Below are 12,733 nucleotides of genomic sequence, written 5' to 3' on the forward strand. Positions count from 1 at the left end.
GGCGCCTGGGTGGCTCAATCAGTTAAGCGTCCGACTCTTGGTTTCAGCTCAGGTCATGATCTCGTGGTCGTGGGATCAAGCCCCACATTGAGCTCCGTGCTCAGCTCAGAGTCGGCTTCAGATTCTCTCTCCCTCTGTGCCTGCGCCCTGCTCTCTCTCATAAATAATCTTTTAAAAAAAGAATCCTACACCAAGAGGTTTCTTTTGATACTGGAAATAAAATGGGCAGGCTGACAAGAATCTTCCTATGAAATGAAAGACCACAGAGAATTGTTGGGCAAAGAGTGTTTCACATTCTGATCATCACCTTTGATCTCAGAAATTAAGATGCTGGACAGGCTATATTCTAAGTGGCACCCAGATTTACTCCATGAGCAGATATATGTATGGTTTTCTTTGCTCTCTAAAATATAGCTGTATTTAGAACAAAAGTTGACTTATGAAATAGGGAAGCCAAGTACTTACCAGTACCCTCCACACTCAGCTTGTATATATCAAGGAGGATATAGTGTTTTCCAAGTTGCAATGTAATGACATCAAGCTAGAGTTAAATTCAGTGGTTTTCCACTTAATATTTATTACATAACCACCATGCACATGGCAGAGCACTAGGAGTCCTAGGGGTTATAAGGAATGACATTTAATCAGTGGGAAGGATATTTCTCAATTACATAAAAAAATGAGAGGGTCAAGGTCTTTTCATCATCTTTTAAATGCCCCACTGGAAGAAGCATTCACAAATCTTTCATGTCCTAAAATAAGACTATGAATACAAATTACTAGGAGGTAATAACACATTAATCTGAGTATAAGTCACTTATGTGTGTGCCAGACGGATACAATCTAAGATTTTCCTAGAGCCAAAATGAGAATAAGATATTGAAATTCTTTTAAGAATATGTTTATAGCTGCTATTTGAGTGTCCACTCTGAGGCAGGCAGTAGTCCAACCTTTTCACATTCACCAACTCTTTAAGTTCTTAAAACAACCTATCAGGTATGTATCATTTTACAGTTGGGGAAACAGAAGCTCAGCAAGGATGACTTGGCCAAAGGTTGATCAACTTTTAAAGTAAAACTGTCTTCTCTCCAGGATGGGAAATGGAATGTAAGGCACAGTGTTGTGGCGGTTCAGAATTCAATTAAATCAACTTCATAAATCAAAGTCTTTCATAGATTAATTCTGCAAAAGACCTAACCTTTGATATCTTTTATTGTATTTACCATGTTTCCAATTCGGTACCTAAATTCTAACTCTAAGGGGCTTATGAATAAGGTGCCTGGGTCGCTCAGTCGGTTAAGCACCCAGCTCTTGATTTTGGCTCAGGTCATGATCTCAGGATCATGAGATCGAGCCCCGTGTCAGGATCCATGCTGGGTGTGGAGCTTGCTTGGGATTCTCTCTCTCCCTCTGCCCCCCAACACCCACCCCCACCATGCGCTCTCTTAAAAAAAACATTTTAAAAAAGTGGCTTATGAACAAGATTGGTGGTATATAAACCACCCTAGAGACCCATGCCATGGGCTTCAGCAACTTTGCTGAAATTCCAAATGTACCCTGAATACCACTGAAAGCTAGTCAGATGAATGAGCCTGGCCTGCCACCTAGCATCTGCAATGTGAACATGAGGTCATGAGGTACCATTCTGCACTGATCCTTCACATGATTTCATTAAGGCCGGGGGCGGGGGGAGTTGCTTAAATTCAGTTATACTCCAACATGTAAATTTCCCACAATAAAATACAGTATAATATACATAACACTCGATCCAAGATGATAGAACTGCAAAAAAAAAAAAAAAGGCTACATCTTTATTGAAATAAAATAATCCAGTGAGTGGGTCTGAGAAAGCACAAATCAGTTGGTTAGGGCAATAAGAGCCTCTACCACGTTGCCCATGTGTTCCCTCAAGCTCCGTTCTGCTGCTGCTCTTGAGATCTCCATCTCTGTCATCTGCAGGAAAAGGATCGATGATGTTACCTAAGTCTCTTCTGGGGCATTAAAATGCCACCAAGACTTGTTGACTCTACTTGTTTCAGTAAACAACCCCAATTAAGCAATGTAACCTCTGCCCATACACTAGTTAGGCATTACTACTCACTATCAGCTCCAGATCTTCCTTCTTAATGGTGACTTTGGCCAGTTCCTTCTCCCTGCAAATATTCATGTACATTAGTCCTCATTCTCTACCTCCACCATTAACTCTCAGAAAGATCATTCCCAGCTCTGCCTTACAAATAAATGACTCCTGACAAACACTGTTGAGTGAAAATACAAAATGACTCTCACCCCCTCACCTAACATCCCCATCCCCTCCCCTCGAGTCTTTACAGCAGGCAGCAGGTGCTGTCAGGCCTTTCCTTCCACCAACAACAAAGTAGGGTTGTAAACCTTATATATGCAGAAATCGGTGACAGAGTTGAAGAACGGTACAAGGTACAAAGGCTTAACGATGGCTTTTATTTTCGTAAGGGGAAGAGAGGAACTGGTAGGGCTGGCTGTGCGTACAGACTTACCGCTCCTGTTTGGCTTTCTGCTCCCGGGACCGTCTGTCTCCAATCACGGACATGGCCTATGAGGAAAATAGATCTCCTTACCGCTCTGCCACCCATAATTCCCAATAATCTAAAAAGCCAGTAAGAAGTGGGTCGGCGGGGGGGAGGGGGGAACAGCCTATTCATGATGAGTGTATCAGGAACCAAGGCCTAGGTTTAACTTAATTCTGTGCACCTGAGGGCCACTTTAAATACAATCTCTATAAAGCTCCCTTTCGCAAGCGGCGGGCTCCAGTGACGGTTTCCCTCTTGCCTCCTCCCGCCAACGGGAAGGGGAGCCCGTCCTGGAGCGCGGATTCCAGTTACAACCTGAGAGGCCCCTCCGCTCTCAGCCCGCCCAGACACGCTCACGGCCAACCTCACCGTCTCCAGATTGGAACTCTGGATCTCCTTCTCCTCTGCGTAGTCGGTGACTCTCTCCAGGTCCGCCGCACCGCTGTCATGCTTCCGTGGCTTCTCGGGAGGCCGCTCCGGGCCGCTGGTCTCAGTCTCCAACTCCAGCTCCACGTCCCCCTCGGTAGCCATATCGATCCCACCGTGCCGCTGCACAGGCCCCGCCCCACCTCATGAAGACTTCCGGTAACTGCCCCGAAACTTCCGCCCGGAGAGGATGAGGCGGGGCTGGCCTCGGGCCACACCTTCACTAATGTCCTGGGTTCTAGAAACTTCAGCCAGGAAAGTCGGTCGCCTCTCAGACTTCCTTTGGGGGGTTCTAGTGTTGCTTTATGCAAGGCCCTCTCCCACACCTAGCCGGTCACCACTCCAGACCTTCCCAACCGACATCCTTACCTTCTGTTCACCTAGATTCTACCCACTCCATCCCATCCCGCCTCCCCCCGCCATTCTGTTCAACCAGGATGGATGACGTCTAATCCTAAACCAATTAAGAATGCTAATCCACTAGAGGCCAGATTTGCAAACTGCTCTCTAATCTGGGGAGAACAGCCTGTGTGGCCCAAAGGCCCTGGAGAGAAAGTAGATTTAGAGAGAGATATTTGCATTTACCACATCCTGGAGGTCGGTGTTCTTTTCCTGATGTTCCTCCCCATTCTGCCTTAGACTGGGTGACCACCCCAGCACTGTGGCAGCCCATGGCTGAGGACAAAAGAAAGAGGCTACTTTCTCCTCTACCTTCCATCTGGTGGACCTGGGCCTAATCCCTGGGACAAGGATGGTGGGTGCAAAGGCTGTCACAGGCCCCAGCACTTCCGTCCGCCTGGCACAACGCACTGAAGTCAGCAGTGTCATGATGAATCCTCCCTTCTACCAGGTGAGAGCATAGTTGGGCAGAGGGGCTTGGAAGGTCCCCAGAGCAAGAACTATCTGAAAAAAATGGAAGGGAATGGTAGCTGAAGCTGGGGAGGAAAACCCACAGGAGCCAATAAAAATGACAGGGCTTCCTTTCTCCTCTGAGGCCTTTCCGTTTCTTTGCCCCTGAGACTACTGATCATGAAACCTCTCCTCCCACTTCCCAGTACCAGATCTGTAGGTCTACAGAAAGGTGAGAGGCCAGGTGTGACTTAGGCTTTTAGGAAGGTCTGCTCAAGCCTGCATCAGCTCTTATGATGAAAGCTCTACTTGATGTCAGTGGAAGGCAATCCTAAATAGCTTGGAACCAGATTCTGAGAATTCCTGAGTAAAAGGAGAGAAGAAAAGGGAAAGGGAAATTTTGGAATTCAGCCTCATGGGTTAATCTAATGCATACATTAATGTAAGCTTTTCCTCAGCAAATCTCTATCTTGCTGCTCTACCCCCAGGTGTCCTGCTGTGGGCCTATTCCCTGTACCTGCTGCTGCCATTCTAGATGGCCCCTTGTCACAGAGTCTACTTGTAGCCGTCTGGTCTACATCCTCCTCCATGTGGGGTCCTCAGCAGTCTGCTGCCTCCTGCTGTCAAGGACAGTAGTGGAAAGGGTCTGGGGGAAGGCACATGGGGTAAGTGGGAGGGTTCAGGTTCCAACAGGAGAAAGGGAAAAAGAAGAAACCTTCAGACAAAAGATTCAGATTGGGGATAAGGGACAAGTGAATGGATATACCCTGAGAAGCAAGTACCTCTCTATACATGATGATTTGCCCTGCCATTTCTCACATGCACTCTCCCTCCAGATCCAGATGCCCTCAGGATTGTGTGCCCATCTGTTTGGCCACCCTCACTGCCCAGTGCTCAGTGGCTCTGGAGCTGTGTACCGAGTATGTGCAGGAACTGCCACCTTCCACCTGCTGCAGGCTGTGCTGCTAGTCCAGCTCCACTCCCCCACTAGCCTACGTGCACAGCTCCATAATAGGTTTGTGTATATACATTTTGGGTGGGGTGAGGATGGGGAGGGAAGTAGACATAAGCTTAGTAAAGGAAATTCAAAGATGAAGTAACTGTATAAAAAGTCCAAAACCAGTTTTAAGTTCCTGCTTCCGCCATACTTACTGTGTGACCATGAGCCACATACTTACCCTCTTTGAACTTCTAGTTTCTAAAATGGAGATAACAGTGGGGTTATTATATGCAACCCTTTGTCAACTGTGAAACATTGTCCAGATGTTATTATTTAGGTATCTGAGAGTTAGAATTTGGAATAGGCTGTGATGGGCCTGTTTCCAGCCCCTCTCACGTGGGACTGGTTCCTTTCCTATACTTAGTTGTCTCTTCTCTCCCCTTTCCTATAGTTTTGCTTTCTCCTTTGCCTTCCTCCATAGGCACTGTTGACTCTCCTTTGCCTTTTCTTGAGTCTTTTTTTTGTCTCCTAACCAGCTTCTGGCTCCTCAAACTGCTGTTCCTGCTAGGTCTCTGTGCTGTTGCCTTCTGCATCCCTGATGAGCATCTCTTCCCAGGTACCTTCCATCTCATATCCTAATCAGCAGGAGTAAGCTAATAGATTTTCTAAGAAAAAGAGAGGGTAGGAAGAAAACCAGGAGTAATGACATGGTCAGCTACATTTTCCCACTGGTGCCCCCCATTTGCAGCCTGGCATTACATTGGCATCTGTGGAGGCTTCACATTCATCCTGCTGCAGTTGGTGCTTATCACAGCCTTTGCCCATTCCTGGAACAAAAACTGGTAAGGAGCACCTAACCCTAAAGGCTCTTCCTGGGAAGGTTGTCTGACCTGGAAAGGTTGTCCAACCCAGTGTGGTTGGACAAAGGGCATGACAGGTCAGTGGTCCCGTAACTTCCTACTGAGCAGTACCAAAAAGCTCAGAAACATGACGACTCTGTGGGCTAGGTGGGATGGGTAGTCACACCACTGTTCTGGGAGACGGGGAATAGTAATAGGTAAGGAGTTGGAGCCCCAAGCCACTGCCCACCTCCCACCCTTAGGCAGACCGGTGCAGCCCAAGACTGCCGCTGGTTCCTAGCTGTACTGCTGGCCACCCTGGGATTCTACAGCATGGCAGGTGTGGCAGCTGTGCTCCTGTTCCGCCACTACACACACCCAGCTGGCTGCCTGCTCAACAAGATGCTGCTTAGTCTACACCTTTGTTTCTGTGGCCTCCTCTCCTTCCTCTCCGTCGCTCCCTGCATCCGTCTCAGTGGGTACATGCCTTGCAACATTCCAAATCTGGTAGGCCTTTAGTAATAGAAAAATTCATTAGCTTCCCTAATCTTAGTCAACAGTCTGCTTCCTCCAAAGGGTGGGGAGAAGCGTAGATAGGAGTATGAGTGGAAGAAATTACCACCCTGTAGACAAAAGCAATGATCTCCATTCTCCCCAGAGCAACCCCGTTCTGGCCTTCTACAAGCCTCCATCATCAGCTGCTATATCATGTACCTGACTTTCTCTGCAGTGTCCAGCCGTCCTCCAGAGAGTGGTAAGGACTGGACCTAGATTCCCCATGCTAAAACCTTTTTTTGTTCCTGACAAATACTTAGCTCTTTGTTCTTACCACCTTTCTTCTGTTGCCCCTTCTCAGTAATCCTTCAAGGACAAAATCACACTTTGTGCTTGCCTGGCCTGAGTAAAATGGAATCGCAAACACCAGATACTTCTCTGGCAGTGCTAAGTGCTGGCATCATGTATATTTGTGTCCTTTTTGCTTGGTGCGTAAAGGTATCAAGGGGAGAGGTGTGAGAGAAGGGAGGATACCCAGGACAGAGAAGGATGGTCAGGAGACTGTCTGGGACCATGGTTTATTTGAACTTTAGAGCAAGACAAGAGTGAGGAAAGTTCCCCATAAACAGAAACAATTTCTAAGAATAGCACTTGTCAGATGATCTGTATTAGATGAAGGGGGCAGGGAGAATGACTTGAGAATTAAAAATATGTACAAAGGTTTTAGGGCCCTCACATGACGAGATTTATAAATATTTGGGGGAAACAGGCTCTGGGAATATAATACCCTCCTGAGGACTACCAATATGGACCAGCTAGTAGTACATGTTCTCAGGCAACCCCTCCTGCTATTTGACTGAACGCGCTTGAGAACTATCTCTTCTTTCTCAGCAATGAGGCTTCCTACCTGGCTGAGGTATTTGGACCCCTATGGATTGTCAAGGTTTACAGCTATGAGTTCCAGGTGAGGATGGAGAGCTCAATATCCCCAATGCCCTTCCCCCCTCACACACAAAGACACACACACATCCTACCAACCTCTACCCAGAATGCTCAGATTCTAGCTGCTATTACCTTTTATTAAGTACCCACAATGTGCTAAGCACTGTGCTAGATACTTTACATTCATAATCTCATTTAATTTAATCCTCACAACAACCCTGTGAGGTAGGTATTTGCTCCATTTTACAAATGGAGAAATTGAGGCACAAAAAGTTAAACATCTTACCAAAGTTTTCATAGCGTTATATGCTGGAGCTAGAATTTGAACCCAGATGTGCCTCCACTTTTTACACCAGACTAATCTTTTCAAAGGGGAGTTTCCTCTATTTATACCCTCACATTCTTTAAAAAATCATTCCAAAACATGCTGCCTTTTGTTTTACAGAAGCCCTCACTCTGTTTCTGCTGCCCTGAAACAGTGAAACCAAAGGAAGGTAAGTGTCATTAAGAATGTCCCTAAAAAAGTGTAGATTTCTACAGAGTGCCGAAGAGCCCTGGAGCGCCTTCACAAAAGAAACTGGGGGAGGAGGGAAGAAGTTTCAGCCACACTGCTCCCAGCAGTCCTTCCCTCTCTCTCCAGGGCAGAGGGGTGGGGCTGCCAGGCCAGCTGACCAAGAGACCCCTCCAGCTCCTCCCGTGCAAGCCCAGCATCTCTCCTACAGCTATTCTGCTTTCCATTTTGTCTTCTTCCTTGCATCACTCTATGTCATGGTTACCCTTACCAACTGGTTCAGGTAGGATGGAAGTGGGCCTGGGATATACTGAAAACCTATTTTAGGGAGAGCAATTTAAGGCCATTCCTAAGGGTTCTCAGGAGACACACATAGGTCCACCATCATCTTTGGTGGGGAGGTAGGAACAGGTCTGAAAGCTAAGGTCCTATGTATTCTCTAACCAGAGACTTTGGTTCCGCAGCTATGAGGGAGCAGAACTGGAAAAGACCTTCATCAAGGGTAGCTGGGCTACCTTCTGGGTCAAGGTTGCCTCGTGCTGGGCCTGTGTACTCCTCTATCTTGGGCTTCTACTGGTACCACTCTGTTGGTCCCCCACCCAGGACTCCCAGCCACCTCCTACTTTCAGGCGACACTGCCATCGCATAAATACTGCAAGATAATAAATATTCAGTCTAGGTGCTGTTAACTGGGGTTCCCTTGAGGTCATACTCCCAGTCTTGACTCAGGAACTGCCCAGCCGATACCTCAAGGACAAAATGGGCAGTTATCTCCCTTTAGACTGAAGTCAGTACTATGTCTGAATAGGAGAAAGTGGCCATACATACTCTAACGCCATGGGCAGAGTGTCTGACTCACTAGAGCTACTGTTACATCTTTACCTCAGCTCAAGAACCTAACTCCCAAGTCAGCCTCTCAGGAACCACTGCTGATCCCTGCAGACAGTGCGGCACCAGCCCTTTCCTGGCTCTCACGGTGGAGATGGGGGCAGGGAAAGACCAACAGGGACTGAAGACTTACTTGGCTCTGCCCTTGGAGATAAAAAGGAAAATAAGCAGTTCAGCCCTGGGCACAGGGAGATAAGCAGCCCAAAACAAACCAGGACACAGAAAGAAAGAATATAGAGACCACCCTAGGTTTTAATCCTGATCTTGAGGTCAAAGGAAGTGGGAAGACAAAAACCACCCTCATTCCATGAAGAATGACAGAACAGAAGAGAATGTGAACACTAGAGAGCAGCTGACCATGGGAAGTCAGTGAGCAGCAGAATTTGGGGGCCAACTTCCAAGCAGGCGAGCAAAATGCAGAAGAATGAGAAAGAGGGGGCATAAACTTAGGTCTTGAAGCCTTCCTTCTTAGACCCTCAACTCCATCCTTGGGATGGTGTTCAAGGTCTGGGTGGGGGACAAAAATCACAGAAAAGAAGTTCCTATGGTTCTTAGAGGATTCCTCTACCACATACCTGGAGTACTTGTCTGTTTGTTGTAGTAAAATAAAGAATTTCTCTGTGATGTTTCACTTAGTCTACATATCTACAACCTTTTAAAATCTAAATTTCTCTCCCGTTTTGGTGGGAAAGGGCAGCCATTCCTCCATCCCCATCCCCCCAAATCCCCAGTCAAACCAGGCGCTCAAGAAATTACAAAGCTACTTTTAATACTTTGGGGTGAGCCCCACAGGAATAAAAAACACTGGGAAGGGGTAACCCCCTCACCCCCAGGCGTGGCCCAGGGGAAGAGAGGCTACCTGAGGGGAAGGAAGCACAAAAGGGACCCGCTGCAGACTCAGGGCAAAGGGAATGCCATCGGTGCTGGGACCTGTGAGCACTACAGGAGAAAACGCGAGCGTGGTGGGACTGGCTCCAGGCACACAGGCGAAGGGCAAGAGGGTTGGACACGAAGCCACAAAGCTACTTGGGTTCCTCCTTCTTCTCGTTTGCCTTTTTCTGCTTCTGCTGCATGATCTCCGAGTCCCTGGGGGTAGAGATGATGGGGCACTGGGAGGTACCAGAGGGCAAAAAGGACAAGATGCAGGGGGATGAAGGGCACAAAGGATAAGATGGAAGTGGATGGGACAAAATTCAGCGTGTGCCTGCCGTATTCCCACCCTAGGAGAACAAGAGGAAGAGAGCTGAGGCTTAAAAGGCAGTCAGTCTCTATCTGGCTGTTGCCTAAGGGGTCAGAAGTCTGGCCACACAGGCCCAAGGCTATTCTTTGCTGAGTACCACACCCAGCAACACCAGTGAGAAGGTTGGGAGAAGGGAGGAGAAACTGAACACCAAAGAGGGCCGTAAGTACCCTGCTGTCATAACCACTACTGCATTTGAAATGTGAAGCTCCCTGCCCTTGCCCTTAAGGTCAGACTCGGGGCACTCAGAAATCAACGGAGGGCAGGCACCCGCCCCAGTCCCTTCCTGTCAGGCTGTGAGCTAACAATTTGGAGGGTGGGAAGGAAATAAAACCCTAGAGGAAGCAATGCACTCTGCCCCTCACTAGTCCAGATGTAAACCCTGAGGTGGCTCTCTTTCCTGGTACAACCCTCGGTCTAGCCCAGGTCTCACCCCTCCCCTCCCTTCCCCTCCCCTCCCTGGGGCTACCTCTGCTTGCGGGCGGCAGCAGAAAGCCCGTCATCTCGGCGCTTTCCCTTAACCGAGTCGCTCTGCTTTTTCATATTCTTCTGGCGGGCGAGCTCGCGCTGGTTACCGCCTAAAGAAAGAAGGTAGAAGGTGAGACGCGGGGGGCCTTTATGGCCACACACCGGCGACCCTCCTCCCTCACCCGACACCAGCAGGGTCCAACGCTCATTCCCCGGTCCCGACACCGGCCCATTTCGGGGCCTAGGCTGCTGAGTGGGGCGGGGGTAATGGGGGGGGCACTGGTGGCAAGGTGCCACGGGGCAGGTCAAACCGGGAGGTGGAAGGAGGACGGTTCCGAGGAGTCCGCTAAAGGCGTGTTTCGAGTTTCGGGGCGGCACGGGGGTCCAGACTGGTGGTGGTGTGTGCACAGTTTGGGTCTCTGTGGGGGATGGGCTGCGATCCGGAGTAGGGGGCTCGGGCCTATCACAAGGGTGCGGGGCTTCTCGCCACGCCGCGGAAGGTCGCGGAGGGCCTTTGCTTGATTGGGGCGGGAGAAGGGGGAGGGCGTTCTCAAGAAGTGGCGGTGGGCAAAAGGCCGATTTCCGGCGCCGAGTGTGAGCGTCTCAAAGAGCGCTTCCAGAGGAAGGCGTAGCTGGGGAAGCCAAGAGGAGGTAAATGCCAAGATTCGGCAGTAGTGTTTAGGGCCGACGGGGAGAAAGGGGTAAGAAGAGAGGGTCTCGGTGCTCACGGGTCATGGCGACGGCAGCGGCTCCGGCCTGCCTCCGTTGCGTCCCCTCGTTCTGTCCGACGTTGCAGGCCCCGCCCCCTTCTCCAAGCGTAACGAAGTCGTCCTTTCCTCCCCGCCCCTTTGAGCCCGGGCTCAGTCTCTCATTGGGCAAAAGGAAACACGTGGGGCTGCGGGCCACGCTCCAGCACGGGCGGATATGGGGCGAAGGTTCGCAGGCCAAGTGCGCTGCGTGGGGCGGGGCTTCCTGAGCAAGGCGTTGGGTCGGGCGGGGAGAAAGTAGGCCGGGTCACGTGGGCAGGGTGGGGGTGGAGGGGTGCGGCTGGCGATGTGGCGTTCCCGCGGGCTCGAGCACGTGACTTGGCGGAGTGACCTCATGCGGGAACCGTTTGGGACACCGACAAACGCGCCCAAGGGGAACGGTAGGGGACGGAGGGCGGGGTTTTGTGAGGCCGAAATGGTTTAGTCTTTTCTGTATTATCGGGACTCTGGGACTTCCGTATTATCAGTACTTGGCCCTGTTCTTGGGATTTATCCCCCACTAACCACCTATTTAGACACGAGTTGTTCACCTATAACGTAAAGTCAGGTGCAAACGTAACTTTCAGAAACCCCCTTCCAACCACATTGTACCCTCACCGCAAACAGCTCCCATAGAAACTAGCAGCCACATCCCGTGTGTCCTAAAACTTTGGTCCGAAAACGAACTTGGTCGTAAAACGAACTTGGTCCTGTTCGTTTCCCACGGAAGTATTAAATGGGAAGATGTAATAGCTTGGAAGTTTTGGAGGACCCCAAAATCACAGACTATGGAGTTGGATCAGGGACTAAGAGACTGGGAAATACACATACCATGTACATTTCTCCCTCTGGACTTTTCCCCACTATACTGCCTGCATCAGCCACATCTCTAAGATGTGTTTGTTAAGAGACAGTTAAATAGAGCAGGAAACGTAGGCACTAAACTCATTCTCCTTCCCAGCTCCACTGTCTACAAGACTCCCCACCAGTCCTGAGGAATTCATTGGATAAAGGAGAAATGCTTAGGAAATATCACAGGAAAGGACTGTTTGTAAATTTTATTATATGTTTCTCCCCAGTTGGTGCTCATAGCGGAACCGAGTTGAGGCTGGAACTTCAGACTAGCTTCACCCTCAACATAGACCTGAAGGCAATAAACCTCAGTGCCATCCTCACAATTTTTGCCATACCAAAGTATCACTTGAACTACTATTACTTAAAATGTACCAAACTTAAATAAAAGTTACAAATCAAACTTCATATAATCCTTCAGTAAATTTAAAATCAGTATCACCTGACTACAAACAGAAAGTAACTTTAAAAGTCAATACAACGGGGGCGCCTGCGTGGCTCAGTCGTTAAGCGTCTGCCTTCCGCTCAGGTCATGATCCCAGGGTCCTGGGATCGAGCCCCACATCGGGCTCCCTGCTCTGTGGGAGGCCTGCTTCTCCCTCTCCCCCCCCCCCCGCTTGTGTTCCCTCTCTCGCTGTGTCTCTCTCTGTCAAATGAATAAATAAAAATCTTTAAAAAAAATAAAATAAAAGTCAATACAATGAAAATGAAATCTATTATCAAATTCTACCAAAGTAATATCATTGTCAAAGATGCTGAACTTGGGGCCTGCCCTCTCTTTCTTAAAAAAGATAAATTAACAAGTTTTAGAGAGGTAATAAGGCGTAAGTCTTTGAAACTGAAGCTTTCTCTTGATACAGAGGATTAAAAATAATTTTTATATTTTCAGTGTTATTTAATGCTATGTCTCTCTACTACCTAAAGTTGTTTCTCATACCACAAGTAGCATATGTCCCACCCTTTGGTACATATTAAATGTACTAGATCA

General features: G+C 48.7%; 3 protein-coding genes and 1 long non-coding RNA gene across 6 annotated transcripts; 2 read left to right on the forward strand and 2 right to left on the reverse strand.

The window, feature by feature from the left end:
• Positions 1 to 1,797: 1,797 nt before the first annotated feature.
• HYPK (huntingtin interacting protein K) lies at positions 1,798 to 3,565 on the reverse strand. Its single transcript, XM_036119995.2, has 4 exons — positions 2,919 to 3,565; positions 2,517 to 2,572; positions 2,102 to 2,153; positions 1,798 to 1,953 (listed from the first exon to the last, which is right to left on the reverse strand). The coding sequence occupies exons 1-4, from the start codon at positions 3,078 to 3,080 to the stop codon at positions 1,858 to 1,860; spliced, it is 366 nt and encodes a 121-aa protein (XP_035975888.1). The 5' UTR covers positions 3,081 to 3,565; the 3' UTR covers positions 1,798 to 1,857.
• SERINC4 (serine incorporator 4) lies at positions 3,560 to 9,142 on the forward strand. Its single transcript, XM_036119996.2, has 11 exons — positions 3,560 to 3,825; positions 4,313 to 4,839; positions 5,301 to 5,380; positions 5,513 to 5,606; positions 5,867 to 6,078; positions 6,262 to 6,357; positions 6,460 to 6,586; positions 6,990 to 7,062; positions 7,486 to 7,534; positions 7,681 to 7,834; positions 8,016 to 9,142. Exons 1-11 carry the CDS (start codon positions 3,727 to 3,729, stop codon positions 8,212 to 8,214), a joined length of 1,710 nt encoding a protein of 569 aa, XP_035975889.1. The 5' UTR covers positions 3,560 to 3,726; the 3' UTR covers positions 8,215 to 9,142.
• A 45-nt stretch (positions 9,143 to 9,187) lies between these two features.
• Positions 9,188 to 11,003, reverse strand: SERF2 (small EDRK-rich factor 2). Of its 3 annotated transcripts, none has more exons than XM_036119992.1 (3): positions 10,876 to 11,003; positions 10,149 to 10,257; positions 9,188 to 9,548 (listed from the first exon to the last, which is right to left on the reverse strand). In XM_036119992.1, exons 1-3 carry the CDS (start codon positions 10,880 to 10,882, stop codon positions 9,263 to 9,265), a joined length of 402 nt encoding a protein of 133 aa, XP_035975885.1. In that variant the 5' UTR covers positions 10,883 to 11,003; the 3' UTR covers positions 9,188 to 9,262. The 3 variants fall into 3 exon arrangements, with proteins under 3 accessions (XP_035975885.1, XP_035975884.1, XP_035975886.1); XM_036119991.1 differs by having other exon boundaries at positions 9,188 to 9,659; XM_036119993.2 differs by having other exon boundaries at positions 9,369 to 9,525; positions 10,876 to 11,002.
• Positions 10,144 to 12,148, forward strand: LOC144382893 (uncharacterized). The gene is made up of 2 exons (XR_013450479.1): positions 10,144 to 10,277; positions 11,973 to 12,148. It is a non-coding gene; the product is annotated as an uncharacterized LOC144382893 (long non-coding RNA).
• Positions 12,149 to 12,733: the final 585 nt, after the last annotated feature.

Source organism: Halichoerus grypus, chromosome 8 (assembly GCF_964656455.1).
Source record: "Halichoerus grypus chromosome 8, mHalGry1.hap1.1, whole genome shotgun sequence".
Lineage (NCBI taxonomy): Eukaryota > Metazoa > Chordata > Mammalia > Carnivora > Phocidae > Halichoerus > Halichoerus grypus.

Bases quoted from the DNA above. Each gene is read 5' to 3' on its own strand.
- HYPK (XM_036119995.2), bottom strand. From the start codon at position 3,080: ATGGCTACCGAGGGGGACGTGGAGCTGGAGTTGGAGACTGAGACCAGC. The intron at 2,573-2,918 runs GTGAGGTTGGCC...TTTTCCTCATAG, and splicing joins AGAGTTCCAATCTGGAGACG to GCCATGTCCGTGATTGGAGA. The intron at 1,954-2,101 runs GTGAGTAGTAAT...CTTTTCCTGCAG, and splicing joins AGGAAGATCTGGAGCTGATA to ATGACAGAGATGGAGATCTC.
- SERINC4 (XM_036119996.2), top strand. From the start codon at position 3,727: ATGGTGGGTGCAAAGGCTGTCACAGGCCCCAGCACTTCCGTCCGCCTG. The intron at 4,840-5,300 runs GTTTGTGTATAT...TCTCCTAACCAG, and splicing joins CGTGCACAGCTCCATAATAG to CTTCTGGCTCCTCAAACTGC. The intron at 6,079-6,261 runs GTGGGTACATGC...CATTCTCCCCAG, and splicing joins CGCTCCCTGCATCCGTCTCA to AGCAACCCCGTTCTGGCCTT.
- SERF2 (XM_036119991.1), bottom strand. The intron at 9,660-10,148 runs GTAGCCCCAGGG...TTGTTCTCCTAG, and splicing joins GCTGCCGCCCGCAAGCAGAG to GGTGGGAATACGGCAGGCAC.